This window comes from Colias philodice, chromosome 25, assembly GCF_061535455.1.
Source record: "Colias philodice isolate Cphi_HAF_F1 chromosome 25, ilColPhil1 Martin Lab GWU primary, whole genome shotgun sequence".
NCBI classification, from domain to species: domain Eukaryota; kingdom Metazoa; phylum Arthropoda; class Insecta; order Lepidoptera; family Pieridae; genus Colias; species Colias philodice.
In genome coordinates, this window is record NC_143110.1 from 5,457,989 (window position 1) to 5,476,508 (window position 18,520).

At 33.5% G+C, this 18,520-nt stretch overlaps 4 protein-coding genes across 4 annotated transcripts in view; 3 read left to right on the top strand and 1 right to left on the bottom strand.

The window, feature by feature from the left end:
• The window catches only part of LOC149477394 (DGAT1/2-independent enzyme synthesizing storage lipids), a 49,404-nt gene extending 46,747 nt beyond the window's left edge, over positions 1-2,657 (bottom strand). Inside the window, exon 1 of the mRNA XM_089710725.1 lies at positions 2,387-2,657. Coding sequence (XP_089566851.1) covers positions 2,387-2,444 — 58 coding nt within the window. The 5' untranslated portion in view covers positions 2,445-2,657. The remainder of the gene's footprint in view (positions 1-2,386) is intronic.
• Positions 2,658-2,944: 287 nt separating this feature from the next.
• LOC149477396 (divergent protein kinase domain 2A-like) lies at positions 2,945-5,063 on the top strand. Its single transcript, XM_089710850.1, has 3 exons — positions 2,945-3,685; positions 3,823-4,004; positions 4,437-5,063. The coding sequence occupies exons 1-3, from the start codon at positions 3,071-3,073 to the stop codon at positions 4,864-4,866; spliced, it is 1,227 nt and encodes a 408-aa protein (XP_089566976.1). The 5' UTR covers positions 2,945-3,070; the 3' UTR covers positions 4,867-5,063.
• Positions 5,064-5,226: 163 nt separating this feature from the next.
• LOC149477397 (G patch domain-containing protein 1 homolog) lies at positions 5,227-14,371 on the top strand. The gene is made up of 10 exons (XM_089710704.1): positions 5,227-5,458; positions 5,912-6,102; positions 6,608-6,746; positions 8,024-8,205; positions 10,237-10,458; positions 11,104-11,256; positions 11,551-11,698; positions 12,128-12,545; positions 12,826-13,032; positions 13,532-14,371. Exons 1-10 carry the CDS (start codon positions 5,389-5,391, stop codon positions 14,202-14,204), a joined length of 2,403 nt encoding a protein of 800 aa, XP_089566830.1. The 5' UTR covers positions 5,227-5,388; the 3' UTR covers positions 14,205-14,371.
• A 1,760-nt stretch (positions 14,372-16,131) lies between these two features.
• Positions 16,132-18,520, top strand: part of LOC149477398 (PHAF1 protein CG7083) — a 29,923-nt gene continuing 27,534 nt past the window's right edge. The window contains exon 1 of the mRNA XM_089710721.1: positions 16,132-16,320. Within this exon, the coding sequence (XP_089566847.1) occupies positions 16,257-16,320 (64 nt within the window). The 5' untranslated portion in view covers positions 16,132-16,256. The remainder of the gene's footprint in view (positions 16,321-18,520) is intronic.

Below are 18,520 nucleotides of genomic sequence, written 5' to 3' on the forward strand. Positions count from 1 at the left end.
CGGATTATATGCATTTGCATATTTGCATATGCAAATGCATAAAACTCTCTGATTACTGCGTTACTGCATATTTTAGCCTTTTTCCCCAATCGTGCATATTTCGTTAAGTAGCGGGAGTTTTGATTGGTCGACTAACCTTTATTAGCCAATCAGAACGCTCAGCGAGTAAACAAACCCTATTTTGGCATGGTAAAATGGCAAATAATTACAAGATGGGCTCCATTTTAAGTAAATTTTGAGCCATTCAAAATAGCGCTAGATTACCTTTTTGGGGCTAAAAACTTAAAACACGGGTTGAATTCCAAAAAAGGGCTAGATTTAGCCCGGAAAGGTCTAAGGTGGCAACACTGGGCTCGCGGGTGACAAACGTCACAAATTTGCTCTCGAAAATTTGGTAAAAATTCTTAATTGTATATTGGCACAAAAACTATACTTAATTTCAAGAAAATTTCACTGTTTTTGAACAATCTTTGATTTAAATATATAAAAATAATAAAGGTTTTTTGATTTTGTATTGTGCATATTTTAGGCATATCAGTCGTTTTTAGTGCATATTTCGGCCTTTTTTAGTGCATATTTGCATGCATATTTTGGCATTTTGTTAGTGCATATAATCCGATGTCTACTTATGAGTTTATATGTTTAAAATTTTGCATGATAACTGATTACATACTATTTATTAAATTATTATAGTATAGATTGTCTAATCTAAAAATGAACGCCCCTCCACTGTGTTTACGCTCACATTCAAAGTACGTGTATAGACGCAATACACACAAATTGGTCTGCCTCATTGGTCGTTCAGTCCTCCAGTCCCGTCCATGCCCGAACGACAGGACCAGTTGGCCAACTAGTGCATAAATGACGCGATGCACGACAGAACGGACGTGTCATTCCGTACATAGCGCGCTCTCATAGAAATCTAAATAACAAGACACATAGAAGTGCCATAATGTCATAATTCGTATGAAAACCGCTGTCGCCAAAATCAACACATTCAAACCGAAAGCTAAACAGTACACACAAGTAAACTATGCCTTTTATTGGACAGCTTGATTTTAGTGAAAACTAACTTATCTATTAAATTAAGCTTTTGAATATGTATCCTAACGCACGAAATTACGGTTTATTTTAGAATAACATCCCTAAGTATATGAGACTTTTTGCTCCAATACGAACAAACGTGATAAAAAGAATGGTCGACTGTGTCATTCATTGTTATTTCGATTACTATGGTGACACTCGTAATACTTGTAAATATTCTATAATTTTAAGGAAAAACGGCATTATTTCTAAAAAAAATATTTTCCGATGAAATATTATTCCTTTATAAGTATAATTACAACTTGTGGAAAAATTTCCGCAATGGGAATTGCTGAAACACACCATGTATACACTCATACGTCTCCAGAGCAACTGAACAGTGACGAATGCACTGGTGATGTGCAAATCACCTGAGTGGCGACAAGGTCACGCACGCTTACGACTTCTAGTGTCTTGTTATTTAGATTTCTATGCGCGCTCTCCCCGCCATACAATGCTAGGCACCTGAACTGATCGCCCGATTAGTTGACAAATCAGTGCGCGAGTGTCAAAGTTTGCAGTAGAATTGACGCGCGCACACATATAAAGTGGTTCAATAATTATTTGTCATCACACATTGAAACAATTAAGTTTAGTGGAGGGGCGTTCATTTTTAGATTAGACAATCTCTACATACTATACTTTTATATATTGGTATTCTTCAAGTTATTATTTTAAAAATTTTTCAAGGTACCTATATATAATCAGCCTTATCTGATCAAAGATAAATCTATATTAAACTACAATCGGAAGGCTAAGGCCTTACTTACTAAGGCCTTAGGTATATTCTCAATACATTTATAATTTTTAACCTCATAACTTATTATTCTTTCCATTTCAGGTTATTTTAAAATCACACAGATATATTAATAATAATTTATTTATAAATTTTGTCTTGAAAGTTTTTACAAAATACTATGGGAGTAAATCAAATTGTATTTACTAGCTAGCTCCTTTGGTTTTAATTTCTTCTTTGGTACCTACAAAGAGTCTAGTTTTGGCATTGTTAATGCATTATTTTAGTATTTTTAAAAAATTTTCTAATAAGAAACTTAATCATTCACTATGTAGGTACTTGCTATTATTAAGAAAAATGTGGCTTTGAAAGATATTTAAGCAATTATATTATTTACATATTCACCTTATTTGATTATCAGATGTTCTTCACAATATAATGACGCAATAATTAGAATAAAATGAGAAAAAATCTGAGATGAATCACAATAAATTAAAATATATATATAAAAGCAACCTACAATACAATCGACTAGGAATTATCTTTTATATTAAGAGAAACACTTACCAATCATATCGTAAAAACTTGCAGTGTAGTTATCCACAAAATACGAAATAAAACCCATTTTATCATAACATCAGAACACAGTCAAAACTTAGTCAAATGTATTTATCGATTTATCAAGTCTCCACGGGCGAACCGGATTTCATTTAAACGTATTAAATATCAAATTACACTATGCTTGCTAATTTATCACATGGAATCACATTTCCTTGAAAAATAGCAAAACAATCACAAAATATTCACACAAAAGCTCTCGCAAAACAAGTTATATTTGACAATTCATGACAGTTTCACAGTTGTTTGAAAATTATAGGTATTGAAGTGACAGTTGACATTGATCGAACACGAGATTAGGTTTAATCTTGGGTTTAACACTTAACTAATAATATAACTAATGATACGGCTAATGATACAAAAGACAGATATCACTTTACATTGATAATATTTTCTTACATTAATTTCTGATTTTAAACATCCATTCATTCTATTTATGAACTTATAATTATGTTATTGATCGCTTGATTATTGAACGAAAATGTCAATTTTCAAGTTGACATTCATAAATTATCGGGAAAATTATTAAAAATAACATTATTATGCTGAATGCTGATCGTTTATTTATGTTTTATTTTATAATAACTAAAATGTAAAGTTTAATTTAAAACTATACAATAATTCCATTCAAAAATGAGTGAATTTATATTTAAAAAAATGATTCTACGACGTAGATTTTGTAAACGCGTTATAGTTGTTGGAATAGTGTTTATCGCATCATTCTATGGGAGTGTATTGCTGTTTGGTAACTTCAAAGGGCCCCAGATAATGCAAATAACCAATTTGGATCGATGTCCAGCATGTTACGGTGTAACAGTGTGTCCAGAACTTTATTCAAATCAAATAATACTGGACAGTACGCATTGGTCGAGTATGTTTAATGTGAGGAACATTTTCTATGGATACACGAAGTCAAATCGAAGAGTTGTGTTGAAGAAACTCGCTCACGATTGGGAGTTTCGTGAATTTGACGAGAAGATCTGCAAAGTTATGAATCTCAGTGAAAGTTGTAACGTCAAAGCTTTATTGAATATATCAAACATTGACCAAAAAGTTATTGATATAGTTCAGTATAATCTGTCTTGGCCGGATACAGAACCAAGGAAAGGCATAGTTTTGTGTCCATATGCATATAGTATTTATGACTTGTTGCATCCACTGTTGAACAATCGTAATGGAAACTATAAATCTGAAATGATTAATATTTGGACAATATTGAATATTAACCCAGAACCCATCTTATTACAGGTAAATTCCGTAATTTCTGTTAACTATTTTGTTAAAATGTAAATGTTAAGTAAAATTGTCTTATAGGTTGTCCGCAACCATTGTAATTGTATTGTATTGTAATTAAACATGAATGAAAAGGTTTTATTACTTTTCAGGTGCTCCCTAAAACAAAGGGTTGGCCTGTGCCTGCCTATGGGGGTGTGTGTGGTCGTCTCGAAGTGGTTGCATATGAGGGAGAATCATTATCAGCCCTTACTCATATCCCTTGGCTCAAGAAGTTGAAATATGCTCAAAAAATTATTAGTGCTGCTATGGATTTCACCTTTAAGCATGATAAGTAATGGCTTTTGCAATTTGTAATTTATATGTAGTGAAGAATAAGTAATCTATACTAATATATAAAGCTGAAGAGTTTGTTTGTTTGTTTGAACGCACTAATCTCGGGAACTACTGGTGCGATTTGAAAAATTCTTTCGGTGTTAGATAGCCCATTTATCGAGGAAGGTTATAGGCTATATTTCATCACGCTACGGGCAACAGGAGTGGAGCCACGGGGGTGAAACCGCGCGGAGCAGCTAGTCATTATCATAAACTCCTTTTGTTTGAAGTCAGTTAAAAATAATGTTTACCTTTATATGAGAAACTGAATGACTTTTTTTGTTTTGATCTGGAATATATTTAACAAAATGCAAATTATTTTTGAAATAATATTCTTACAATAGTAAACTGTTATGTAGTAATAAATTAATCAAGCTGTTTTTTTTTTCAGATTCCGTTTCTACCTTATGGACTGGTCTCTAGACAATATAGTGGCAAATGAAAAAGATGAGATTAGCTTTGTAGATCTAGAAGATGTAGTCATACTTGATAAGAACATATCACCAAAGAAAGACTTGCCTGATTGGTACCAACGCTACAGCAGAGAAGTTTTAGGACCTGGTTTCACTTTTTCTATTGAGAATATGTGCAGACATCATCTCAGTGATCATAATATATGGGCTGCCTGCTATGTCCTAGCTGGTGATGAAAACCCATTTCTATATCCCATACCCAAGGTGATAAACGACACAAGACTTGATAGGCTCCTACATAGCTGTCTGAACGGAGATGATAAATTTCGTACGGCTGGCAAGTTGCAACATGTAATAGAAGATATGTTGCTAGATGAAAAAGTCATTGCATTGGGTGCGATAAGATAATTTTTTTTACGTTCTGAATACTTTTTTTTCTGTGATATTAGTTTTTACTTTTTATAAATCTGTACTCAAAGCTTCGTAAAATCAAGAATTTTATAAGCGCGAACAATGCAAAATTTTATTTATGGTTGTGAATAATGGTATACAAATTTTGTTTATGCATTTTAATATTTAAGTAAATAAACATGATGGATGATGAATTAAAAATTGTTTTATTTTTCTGTGTATTTTTATATATTTTATTATGTATTTTATATTTTTATATTTTAAAGGTCTTGTAACTAGGCCATTAAATCTTCAAAAAAAAGCACATGACTGATGACATTACGGTTGATGACAGTCAACAGTGACACTGACTGACAAGTGACAACGAATGAAAACATGTTTTGAGCTACGGGCTTTGAGTTTTATGTATTTTAATTTTTAAATAATTTAATGAATTTCCCAATTAAAATATGATTTATTAACATTTTATTCTTAAGAATAGTTTTATAAACTATCCTCCTGCTTAGGAAGTAGAACAAAATGACTGATTCGGACAGCGAAGATGAAAATATAATCCGGTATGGTACCCCACTCGAACCATATGAAGAAGGTTTGTTTTATTACAGTATTTCACTACATTTCATATCCAATTTAACTTCAATAATTCATTACTACACAAGTTAAGGCCAGATAATCAGTCATGTGGTACATTATTAAAATATAACTGTAATAAGTAGCTGTTTTAGCTTAATGATAGCTCTGGCCTCTGGGACAATTTCATCAAGATCCGGCAAGCTGCTATGTGAGAAATGATATTATCTTCACGAATTTTCACATTTTAAAGTTATTAAAAGATGTTGAAGTTGATGAAGAATCTTAAATTTTAACATGATTTTTAAAAATATTAAATTCAGTTTATTTATTATGAATGCACCTACTAAATTATATGACAACAGTCTACCTATAACCGAATAGGTGAGTAGGCAGGGAAAATAAGTGAAATAATCTTAAAGAATAAAACATTATCTTTTCAACATATTACTTTCAATTTACCTCTCAATAGATGAAATACCATCAAAGCGCAAATATCAACAACCAACTGACCAATATGCTGTGGACGATCATGGAAGGCGAAGGTTCCATGGTGCCTTCACTGGGGGCTTCTCTGCTGGGTATGGGAACACAGTGGGTACTCCTGAAGGATGGACTCCGGCTACATTTAAAAGCTCTAGAGCGGAAAAAGCACAGCGTTCTGTAAGTATTATTGATTATTTATTTGCTCTTTGTGAATTGTTACTTATATTTGTGCCAATCTAATCTGTAATTTTTTCAATAAGGGCCGATTTTTCAATGCTTGGATAAAACTTATCCGTCCAATAAAGTATTACACGATAATATTAAAATGTCACGTAAACTGTCAAATACGGGCAATTAGAATACGTTTTTAAAATGGTAGTTTTATACATTATTCGACGAATATGTTTTAACCAAGGATTGAAAAATTAACCCTCAAAGAAATTTAATTTCTAATACATGCCTAAAAATAGCAAGTGTAGTGTTATAGATATCCAAAAACACTGCAGTTTTTTGATTTGATCATAAATATTTTTAACTGAATAACCTCATAACATTTTTTTATTCACTTGGACATCTTCTAGAAGCACTTTTTAACTGTCATAACATTGTTTTACCATTTACCACTATTTTTTAAGGCAATAAAATATATTACAGTGATAAAAATGTTTTTTTACAATCATAGAGTCAAAGACCAGAAGACTTTATGGATGACGAGGACAGAAGTGAATTTGGGATAGCACCAAAACAAATGCTGACACAGGGAGAGTTTTCTGGCCATAAGAGAACCAGACAAAATAGATACCACGATGGTCCCATTCCAGGTAAATTTAATCTATACTTTTATTATTATAAAGCTGAAAAGTTTGTTTGTTTGAACGCGCTAATCTCAGGAACTACTGGTCCGATTTGAAAAATTCTTTCGGTGTTAGATAGCCCATTTATCGAGGTATAGAGGCTATAGACTTATCACTATGCTAAAACTAACAGGTTCGGAGCCACGCGGGTGAAACCGCGGGGCGCAGCTAGTTTTAAATTTTAAATATATAATGTTGCTGTTGTAGTACAGGTGTTACATTAGATTCTTAATGTGAATGTGATTTGTGTTAACTACATAGTGCATTCAACTATGTCATTTAAGGTGAATAATCTATTGTATATTTATCGAATAAAAAGTAATTTGAAAAATAATACTTAGATATTCAATTTTCTTTGCACTTCATGATCTGATTCTGATTCTATATATCTCTAAATATGTGATATATGTGTAGAGATTGTCTAATCTAAAAATGAACGCCCCTCCACTGTGTTTACGCTCACATTCAAAGTACGTGTATAGACGCAATACTCACAAATTGGTCTGCCTCATTGGTCGTTCAGTCCTCCAGTCCAGTCCATGCCCGAACGACAGGACCAGTTGGCCAACTAGTGCATAAATGACGCGATGCACGACAGAACGGACGTGTCATTCCGTACATAGCGCGCTCTCCCCGCCATACAATGCTAGGCACCTGAACTGATCGCCCGATTAGTTGACAAATCAGTGCGCGAGAGTCAAAGTTTGCAGTAGAATCGCCGCGCGCACACATATAAAGTGGTTCAATAATTATTTGTCCTCACACATTGAAACAATTAAGTTTAGTGGAGGGGCGTTCATTTTTAGATTAGACAATCTCTACATGTATAATAACACTGTTTTCTTAAGGCCTAAAAACATTTAAAACTAAACAATTCCATTAAAATATACCTAAATATAATGCACCATCACCATAAAATATGTAATCCTTATGGTTTTTCGGGTCGTCTGGCAGAAATCACTTACAGCGATAAGACCACCCTCTGTACATATTATAACTGGTATCGCTCTTATTTTGTAATCCTGTATTTTTGTGTGCAATAAAGAATTTTAAGCTATTGCATAGCTTCTATCGCGGGCCTTGAGCGCGGGGACCGAATCCAGAAATTCCGTAACGAAAAACCTCACGCTCCCCACTCTGACGGGCACGGAGGTGTGGCTTGAAGGCATAGCATGCAATAGCTTTACCGCGGCAGTCCCCGAGTGCCACACGTCTTTTTTTCATTCATTCATTCAATTCAACAGGTGAACCAGTACTAGAACAACTATTACGACCCGTACACGAAACAGCCGCTGTCAAAATGTTACGGGCTATGGGCTGGCGTGAGGGGCAGGGCACGGGAGAGAGATTAACTAGAACAGAGAAGAAAAAGGCAAAGAAACAGCATAGAGTGTATGGGTGTTATATGCCGACTGATTTGCGACAGGTAGAGATAGTAATAGATATTTAAATAAGAGCGTGTGTGCCGAGCACACGTGTCAGAAGTGAAACTTCTTTGGCTATTTCAAAAATACTAAAATCGTCGCCTTACTGCATAACATGACGATATTGTCATGACGGGAACTTGAAATTTTACTCTCAACACGCTTAAAGAAGTTTCACTTCAAAAAAGTTAAATTAGGTTGTGCTTTGAAATATGTTTTTAAGAGATAGTATTATAATTGTACATTATAATTAGTCCATTGAATAAAAAGTTCTAGAGTGCGTGAGTTAGTAACGTAAGATGTTTCTTCGGAAACATGTCAAGAGTCCCTAGGTAACAAACATACTAAAACCCCGGGACACTAGGAGGAGCCCCGGAGTGGGGGGAGGGGGGGAATGGGTCCATTTTTTCATTTTTCGCTTAAATCTCAAAAACGGTACATGTTAGAGAAAAATTTTCAAGGAAAAGTTGAAAGGCCATAAAATTATCTACAAGTTGTACCTACATCATTTTTTCCTATACGCCATATCCTACCTTTTCTGAGTTATACGCAGTAAAAAATAATTTTGGCTCAAACAATTTCCCCATACTACACATCAATCGATCAAAAAATATTTCTTTCTTCCAAAAAACTCAAATGTGCAACTTGTGACCGGTACTGATAGATTGCTCTTAATTAGGTCTATAATTGGTAAAATAAACACATTCCTCCATGGAAGCCTTTAGGAGGAATCGATTGTCAAAATATTATATTAGGGCACTTTGAGTTACTGAACATGATCTTTTTATTTTTTTCTTCCAAAAAACTCAAAAGTGCAACTTGTGACCGGTACATATAGATTGCTCATAATTAGGTCTATCATTTATAAAAATACCAGATTCCACCATGGAGGCGTTTACGGGGAATTGAATTTTATTAGGGTAGTTACGATACTTGAACTTTTTAATGTTTTTCTTCCAAAAAACTCAAAAGTGCAACTTGTGACCAGTACTGATAGATTGCTCTTAATTAGGTCTATAATTGGCAAAATAAACACATTCCTCCATGGAAGCCTTTAGGAGGAATCGATTGTCAAAATATTATATTAGGGTAGTTTGAGTTACTGAACTTGATCTTTTTATTTTTTTCTTCCAAAAAACTCAAAAGTGCAACTTGTGACTAGTACTGATAGATTGCTCTTAATTAGGTCTATAATTGGTAAAATAAACACATTCCTCCATGGAAGCCTTTAGGAGGAATCGATTGTCAAAATATTATATTAGGGTAGTTTGAGTCGATTCCTCCTAAAGGCTTCCATTGAGGAATGTGTTTATTTTACCAATTATAGACCTAATTAAGAGCAATCTATCAGTACCGGTCACAAGTTGCACATTTGAGTTTTTTGGAAGAAAGAAATATTTTTTGATCGATTGATGTGTAGTATGGGGAAATTGTTTGAGCCAAAATCATTTTTTACTGCGTATAACTCAGAAACGGTAGGATATAGGAAAAAATGATGTAGGTACAACTTGTAGATAATTTTATGGCCTTTCAACTTTTCCTTGAAAATTTTTCTCTAACATGTACCGTTTTTTGAGATTTAAGCGAAAAATGAAAAAATGGACCCATTCCCCCCTCCCCCCACTCCGGGGCTCTTCCTAGTGGCCCGGGGTTTTAGTATGTTTATTACCTAGGGACTCTTGACATGTTTCCGAAGAAACATCTTACGTTACTAACTCACGCACTCTAGACCCCCCTTGGAGGGACTCATTCAATGGACTAAATACTATCTTTTAAAAACACATTTCAGAGCACAACCTAATTTAACTTTTTTAAAGTATAATTATACATTATTGATTAAATGAGTGTTGTAGACTTTCTAAGGAAAGTAGAACATCAAATGTCTATTAATTTATGCAATTTTCGCTTTAATTCATGTTAAATATTATAAATATGACAATGTTTGTAATATAAATAAAAAAAGTAAATATACCATTTTTTTGAACGAAGCATATTTATTGGTATCGCATATTTAAAACAAACAATTTTTCCAGGAAAATCAACAGCAATCGGAAGATAGTTCAGACTCAGAGTTCGAATACGAAGCCCTATTCGCGCCAGACGATTATGAACCTTATATCCTACAACCGAAAAACGATCGTTTTGGTCTCGGTTACAGTGGCTTGAGTAGACACTCAGTATTGGGCAATTTGGTTGGTGAATATGGTAGTAGTGATACAAGGAGCCATCTGGTTATGAAGGAGAAAGGGAAAAAGGTAATATTAAATTATTACACAATATGAAATATGAATATGTATTTGAATTTTCTTTTTAACTTTTTGTACCTAATTATTTTATGACTTGTTTTTTTCGTGACAGCTTCTTTGTGTAGTTGTTATTAGATGCAATCATAATCTATCCATGTTTGTTTGTTTACTTGAACACGCTTTTCTCAGGAACTACAGGTCGGGTTTGGGTCACAGCTAGTATGTAATACAAACAGTGTTTTACTTATTTTTGGAAGTAAAATATGTAAATTGAATATTTTCATATTGGTAAAGATTTATTTATTATTGCTGACTAGTATAAGTAATTTAATAATATGTATTTCATTATTGAATTTTCTTCTGGTTTTTCAATCTACGATTTTCACTTACAACTTGTTGTCCCAACTCCCAGTTGATTTTTATTAAGCTATTGCATAGCTTCTATCGCGGGCCTTGAGCGCGGGGACCGAATCCAGAAATTTAGTAACGAAAAACCTCACGCTCCCCACTCCGACGGGCGCGGAGGTGTGGCTTGAAGGCATTCTATGCAATAGCTTTACCGCGGCAGTCCCCGAGTGCCACACATGTTTTTTTTATTTAATTTACCTATTATGAAATATAGGCAATACTATTAAGTTATAATAAATATTCTAGGTCTCAATCCGCGGCCAAGCGTTCGGCGTGGGAGCATTCGAAGCGGACGACGAAGATATTTACGCAAATGAAGATATGTCACACTATGACTTTGCGATAGGGGGCGCTAGTGAGAAGAAAATAGATAAGAAACCTAAAGAGAGGGGGTGTAATGTATGTATTTTGTTATATTTTGTTTCATTTATGAAAAATTTGTAACATAAAATGTTTAATGGTGTGTTTATTAAATTTGATATTTTTTTGAGGCATAATATCTAATCAGTTCGTCTTTTATCTCATTCAGGAATGTCGAAATAAATCAAAATTCTTCACATTTCAAACATTAACTTTTCGATGAATAACATAACTGGAAACCATGACTTTATGAAATAAGGACATGTTATGAAACTACCCACATAACGCACAACAACCAAATTCAAAATATACCAATAAAAATATTTATTTCAGGTATTACCAGGTTTCGTAAAGGCAAAGAAACCCCTGCCCCCAGTACCCTCATACCCGCCGCCAGTTCTGCCCCGGGACTATAAACCTGCCCCTGCTGGTGTTAGACGCACCAGGTTCGAGGCAACTAGCATGCCTCAAAGGGATCAAGGTAAATAAATTATATTATGACATAAAATCGCCCGGGATACGACGCGAAAGAAAGAAAAACAAACATAATATTATTAGTAAGCAACAAGCATATTCTTTAACTAATCTAAGTAGTTTCAGACGTTAAAAAATAAAAATGTAATAAAGTTCTTTATTTAGAAAGACAATTCGCCTAATGATTTTAAAATTGACATGTGTTTCAAGTTCGATTGACAAATGTTCCAAGTCCGTATCGATTAATTCACTTTAATCGATGTTTTTATGCAGGTTACCTCTCTTCGAAGATAAAATTGATAGACGTCAAATGTTGCCTATTAATTGGCTCGACTATAATAACTTATTCTAATTTGTTGTAATAGATAAAAAATCGAAATAAAAATTTAATCAATCATAATATCATTATGCATACTAATGTACATTTTATTTTTAGCTCTAGGCCGGCACGAATTATCAGCAGAAGCGCGTGGTAAGCTCCTCGGAGAAACACCAATACCACCCCTAAAGGAAATACCACAACCCACACCAACAAAAACAAGCGAACAAACAGAACACACAATCAACAAATTATTTGGTAAAAATATCAATTTCGTATCAACCAATGAGAAGAAAGAAGAAACACCGGATTTTATTTCCATAAAAGATTCAGGGAAAAATATAAAACCAGTGTTTAAACCGTTTGCTAGTGATCCTAAAAAGCAAGCAAGATATGAGAAATACTTGGTTGATAAAACTGTGGAGCGAGATGGCGATATGGGTAATGTGGGTGAGTGGGAGAGAGATAGAGAGATGCTCGAGTTTGAACAAGCGGCCAAATTGTATAGGCCGTTGTCTGGTGTTATGGGTGATAGGTGGGTTGATTTTATAGATTTGCAGTATTATAGTGTTTTTGTGAAATTTGGTTTAGCAATATTATAATGTAAATTTTTGCTTATGAAATTATGTCATTGCTTTGAAAATAACTAAAATAATGCATTTAAAAATGAGCAGAAATTATTATTATTTTTTTGCATTGTATTTTTTTTTCAGTTGCTATTGTTTTAGAGTATATGAGTATCCTAAATCATTAAGTACTTTTAAATTGATATTAGGTACAACATAAAATATTAATCAAAATTTATTATGCATCAGATTCACACACGCAACACAACCCGACGAAGCATTAAACCCACTATGCGCAGTCGCGAAAAGTTCTACCAATTACGGTTTAGCAACTCCAGAGATGGAGGAGGCAGCCAAAATGGGAGCTTTTGGTGTTATGACGAGACGGAAGGTTGATTGGAGACCAGAGGCTATCGTTTGTAAGCGGTTTAATGTGCCTGAATTGGGAGGGGGCAGGTAAATATATATTTTTTAAATTGATGTAATACAGGCAAATTGAAAATGCTCTTTAGAACTGCTAAATTAGGGGAGTGGATTTAGAGTAATGTTTGTGAAAATTTAAAGTTGATACAATATTTGATTAGTATATGTTATTTTAATATTTTTGTTTAAGTAATAACTATTTGCTCGCTCTGACTCTAGACCAAATAAATATTATGCGATATTTTAAACATTATATCATTATTTCTTAAACGCACGTAAACACATCCTCCAATATCGTTCACAGCCTTTTGCCAAGATTCATATTAATTACTAGTGGTCCGCCCCGGCTTCGCCCGTGGTACATATTTCGCAATAAAAGGTAGCCTATATCCTTCCTCGGGTATCAAAATATCTCCATACCAAATTTCATGCAAATTGGTTCAGTAGTTTAGGCGTGATTGAGTAACAGACAGACAGACAGAGTTACTTTCGCATTTATAATATTAGTAAGGATTGTTTTATTTTATTTCAGTTATGCACCTCAGAAAGAAGACAAACCGAAAGTATCATATTCCATCTTCTCGTATATGGAATCGTCAGTACACGATAAAGACAGTTTTACTAAAGAACAGACTAAATTTAGCGGATCCAAGTCATTAAGCACAGAAAATAATAAACCTCAAGTAACAGCGCCAAAAGTACCAGAAAATATACCAATACAAAATACCCCACACAAAAGAATGACGGTTGCAGAACTATTTCTAAAAGAATCGGAAAGAGATATGCAAAATAAAGAAACGCCTCAAGCAATTACCGAAACTATAGAGAAATTCGATAAAATGGATCTCTACAAAGCAATATTTTTAAGCGACAGTGAAAATGAAGATGATAAAAAGACGGATAATGATTTTATAGACACCCCGAAAAATGTTGAACGAAATACGTCGCCCCCTCGTGGTATATTTGCAAATATCGACTTTGATGAAATTAATTCTTGGCGAAGGGCGCCAAAAGAAAAAGAAGATAAGAGCTCAGATAAAAAAGAATCAATACAGAGTACAGATAAAAAACCTGATACAGATAAAACAAATGAGACAGATAATAAAAGTATAGAGGAACCAGAAGTTTACGGTCCTCAAATTCCAGTTAATTTACAGAAGACAATAGAAACAAATACTAACGAAAGTTTTAAGCCAAAATTTTGAAGTAGAGAGGAGAGAAAAGATGACTCTGACTCGAGTTCCGATTCGTGGGTAGACGCTAAAGAAGTTAAACATAAAAAGCATAAAAAGAAAAGTAAAAAACACAAATCGAAGCATAAGAAATCGAAACATAAGAAAAAAGACAAATAAATGTAGGAAAATTATGATTATTTGGTCATTTTATTTATTTCATTCCTTATAAAAAATAATATGACTTCTTGTAAAGTAAGTGCCCATATTTTCAGTGATCGTAGCATCAAGTCTTATGGTACGGTACCTAATATTAATATCTGCAGTCTGTCAGAGAAAATTAGGGTATTTTCACTTGTGTAAACTTAGATACATTTAATGCTTGATCTCAGTAATGTACCATGCCAAATCCCAAATCTGAAAGTGTCTCTAATCTGTTCGTGTGTTATGGAAATTATATAGAACTACACATACCTAGTAGCTTTGTAGTGTGTGTAGAAAATGTACCCTCACTTCAAATCGACAGCCTATGTAGATATAGGTACTCATATACCACATCTCATATTTCTGCCTTCTCGTAGCCCATAGCCATAGCTTGCACATTATCTATTGTGAACGGTGTACATGTTTTGCATTTAAAAATAAATATTATGCAATATGCTATAATAGTTAACTAGTTTGATATATGCGACATCAATCGTCATTATACCCGTGTAAAATTTCGATTTCAAATGTCGTTGTGCGCGGGAATTATAAACATCTGCGTTGGCGGTCATTGTCAACTATTTTTATGCAATGAAAACAAACTCATGTAGACATCTTTAAAAAAAAACACGTAAAATTGTGCGTAGTATATTATAATTAGGTGAAACGACGAAAACATTACACAATACAGTTACGTCGAAAGTGTAGGTGTTGAGATCATTTCAAGGTTATTTACAATGGCGGGAAACGGAGCGAGTATCCTGTATGATACGCGAAACGCTTACCGAATTATAACAATAACAATCTTCCGAATAGTAAGATATCATAATAATAAATCAAAACTAATATTTCACCAAACAACGTCTTCGATATCAGTTCCAATGAACGTTTTGTTTTGTTGATATGTGAAAAGTTCAATAATCAATATACATTGCTGCATTATCTTGAATACATTTTTAAAGGGGGTATGAAAAGTGTAATGTAATAGTATTTGCAATTAGTGTCATATGCCTCAGTTGTCAATAACATTGAAGTGTGATAAGGATGCAAAATAACTGTAATGCTGCTAAAGAAAAGGAAGAAACATAAACTGTGATTAGACAGAGCTAGACTTATTTATTTTACATACAACTGAAAGAGAAACATATAAAACAGTGTTACAGCATTAAATTTTTTCGTCACGATTGGTACGCATGCGTCATAAGGCTATACCAGGGCTGTATTTAAAGTAAAATATAATACAAAAATCAATCTAACTACATAATATTTACCATAATTATTATTCTGCGTGGATTGTTAATGTCTAAGGAATCATAATAATATTAACAAGATAATAAATGAATACTCAAAATGACTTTTACTTACATTTACTTTAATATATTTCATTTCAATTACAAAAACTAGAAAGTCAATACAGCTAAAGTTGAATGCAAAAAAAAAAATACGTGTGGCACTCGAGGACTGCCTCGGTTAAGCTGTTGCATAGCATCTCACCGCTGTGCCGGTTGGAGGGGGGGTGTTAGGTTTTTTCGTTACGGAATTTTTACATTCGGTCGCCGCGCTCAAAGTCTGAGATAAAAGCTATGCAATAGTTCAAAAACAACTATTGAACTAGAAACAAATACAAAAAAAAGATACAAGTACAAAATAATGAGAAAATAAATATGTACTGATATATTATTTATATTCTAATGTTCATTACGACCCTGTCAGAATACAATCAGCTGTTTGTAATGACAGTTCCCCTGACAAATACAAAATGGTTGAAAACTAAAGTTGGCAAACAAAGAAAGGCAGCGTAATATCGCGTTTTATCGTGTAAAAATAATTTTATTAAGTGAAAGTTAGTTAGTTTAGTGTATATAGTGTGTATTGTGCACAATGCTGGATTTAGAAATCATCCCAGAACGTTCCCTGGGCTGTGATGCCTGGGAGTTCGTATTAGGTGAGCTATTCACGTATGTTTTTAATTTACGTCAAGATTTTGCGTTGTATTCCGAAGGGATGCGTCTTACGCAATGATTGTTAAAAGTACGTGAGATTCAAACTTAATTTCACGTATATAAGAACATTTCGAAATGGGTATCATTGATTTTTTAATCGCTCAAGTATCACGGGTGCGTCTTTGTTTCGACTTGTTCAATGTTTATTTTTTTTTCTTACACTTGACCATGAAAACGGTCAATTGGCGTTGTTTTCATGTTTATTCAACTATTTTTTAAATGGATTAATTTTATTGTTGTCATTCCCGTTGTTCGATTATTTTTAATGAGCGTAATGAGTTCTGCATTTGAACTTATTTATTTTTTCTATATGATGCATCGTGACCTGATTATGTGTTGTTATGTAGCACGATTAATGTATGAAAATTAATTATTAACTTGACATAGTTGTGTGGAATCTCTAATTAAACTGTATTCACAGTTGTATTTATAGAATTGTGGTTTTTAAATCTAGAAGATTTTTAAAGTGAAACTTTTATTACATCGTCTCAAACTTTTTGGTCTGTGTAGCGCATGTTGCGTGACGGTCGGCTGCCGAGTAGGCATAAAGCAGTGTTCGGAACCGTTCGAACAGTTTCACTTTTACCGTGGTTTCATAAAACCACACAACATTTTTTTTAAATGTTTGTTGATACTTGATACTGTACAAAAAGCTTGCCATTTTCATGGTAGTAATAAATTATTATAAATTACATTTACTTTTGGTGTTAGATAGCCCATTTATCGAGGAAGGCTATAGGCTATATATCATCATGCTGAGACCAGCAGGGGCGGAGCAATGCGGGTAAAACCGTGGGGCACAGCTAGTTCTATACTAAGATGCTTAGATGCATATATGTACAAGTGTTTGTTATTCTTGTCAAGACTACTGCTTTGTGTATTCTCATAAAATCACTTAATCCATAGAACAAGCTGTTGTCCATAGGTTTATCTGAAAATGATACCTCTGGTCTAAGCCTCTGGTTATAGCAAGCAAAAAAGTAGTTCTTAGTACTTAATAAAAAGAACACTTCAATAATGTATTTTTAACCGCTTAAAAGCTTTCCGCCCACGGCTTTGCCTGCATTTTCAAAGAAAAACTTGCGTATCTCCCGTTCCCGTGGGATTACCGGTATAAAACCTAGCCTATGTGTTAATCCAAGTTACCCTCTATATGTGTGCTAAATTTCATTGAAATCGGTCCAGTCGTTTATGTGTGAAAACCATACTGTATACATAATTACAAACCTTTTCTCTTTATAATATTAGGATAGATTAGCTAATAAAATGTCTAGGACATTTACTCAATACTTCATTAAAACTATTTTCTCTACATCTATTAAATAACACATTTTATCAGCATATCAAAATTGTTTTTTTGCTATCAGTTATGCTGTCCTTGAAATATGTAAACATCTTGTAAACAATTAACTACAAGGAATAATAAATATGTTATTGTTATCTTTGCTTGGAAATAACTATTTTTGTAAAATTTCCTATCACTACAATTTATTTATAACTATTAACTAGCTTACCGCCCGCGGCTTCGCCCGCTTTGACTTAAACCTAATAAATTATATACTAAAACCTTCCTCTTGCATCACTCTATCTATTAAAAAAAACCGCATCAAAATCCGTTGCGTAGTTTTAAAGATTTAAGCATTTAACAAAGGGACAGAGAAAGCGGCTTTGTTTTATACTATGTAGTGATAGGAAGACACTCAAGCCTCTTAAAAATGTACATTGCAAATTATATTATGTGAGTGATACTAATATAGGTAAAAACACTTCAAAAAAACCTTTTAGTACTCACCTCACTACACAGTATAAAACAAAGTCGCTTTCTCTGTCCCTTTGTATGCTTAAATCTTTAAAACATTTAAATAGATAGTGATTCAAGAGGAAGGTGTTTAGTATATTAGGTTATAGACAAAACGGGCCAAGTCACGGGCGGTTATCTATTACACTATAAAATGAAGCAAAGTACTTATAAAATTTAAAGGTTCTAATCCAAAAAGCTTGGATTGTGCTTTTTTTAGATGTATGCTCTCACTGCGGAGCTAGCATCCCTCCTTAATTTCATTACTTCTTTACTCAATTACCAGCAGAATATCCCTTTGTATAAAACAGGAAAGCTCCCAAACCTAATTTGAACATAGTGAA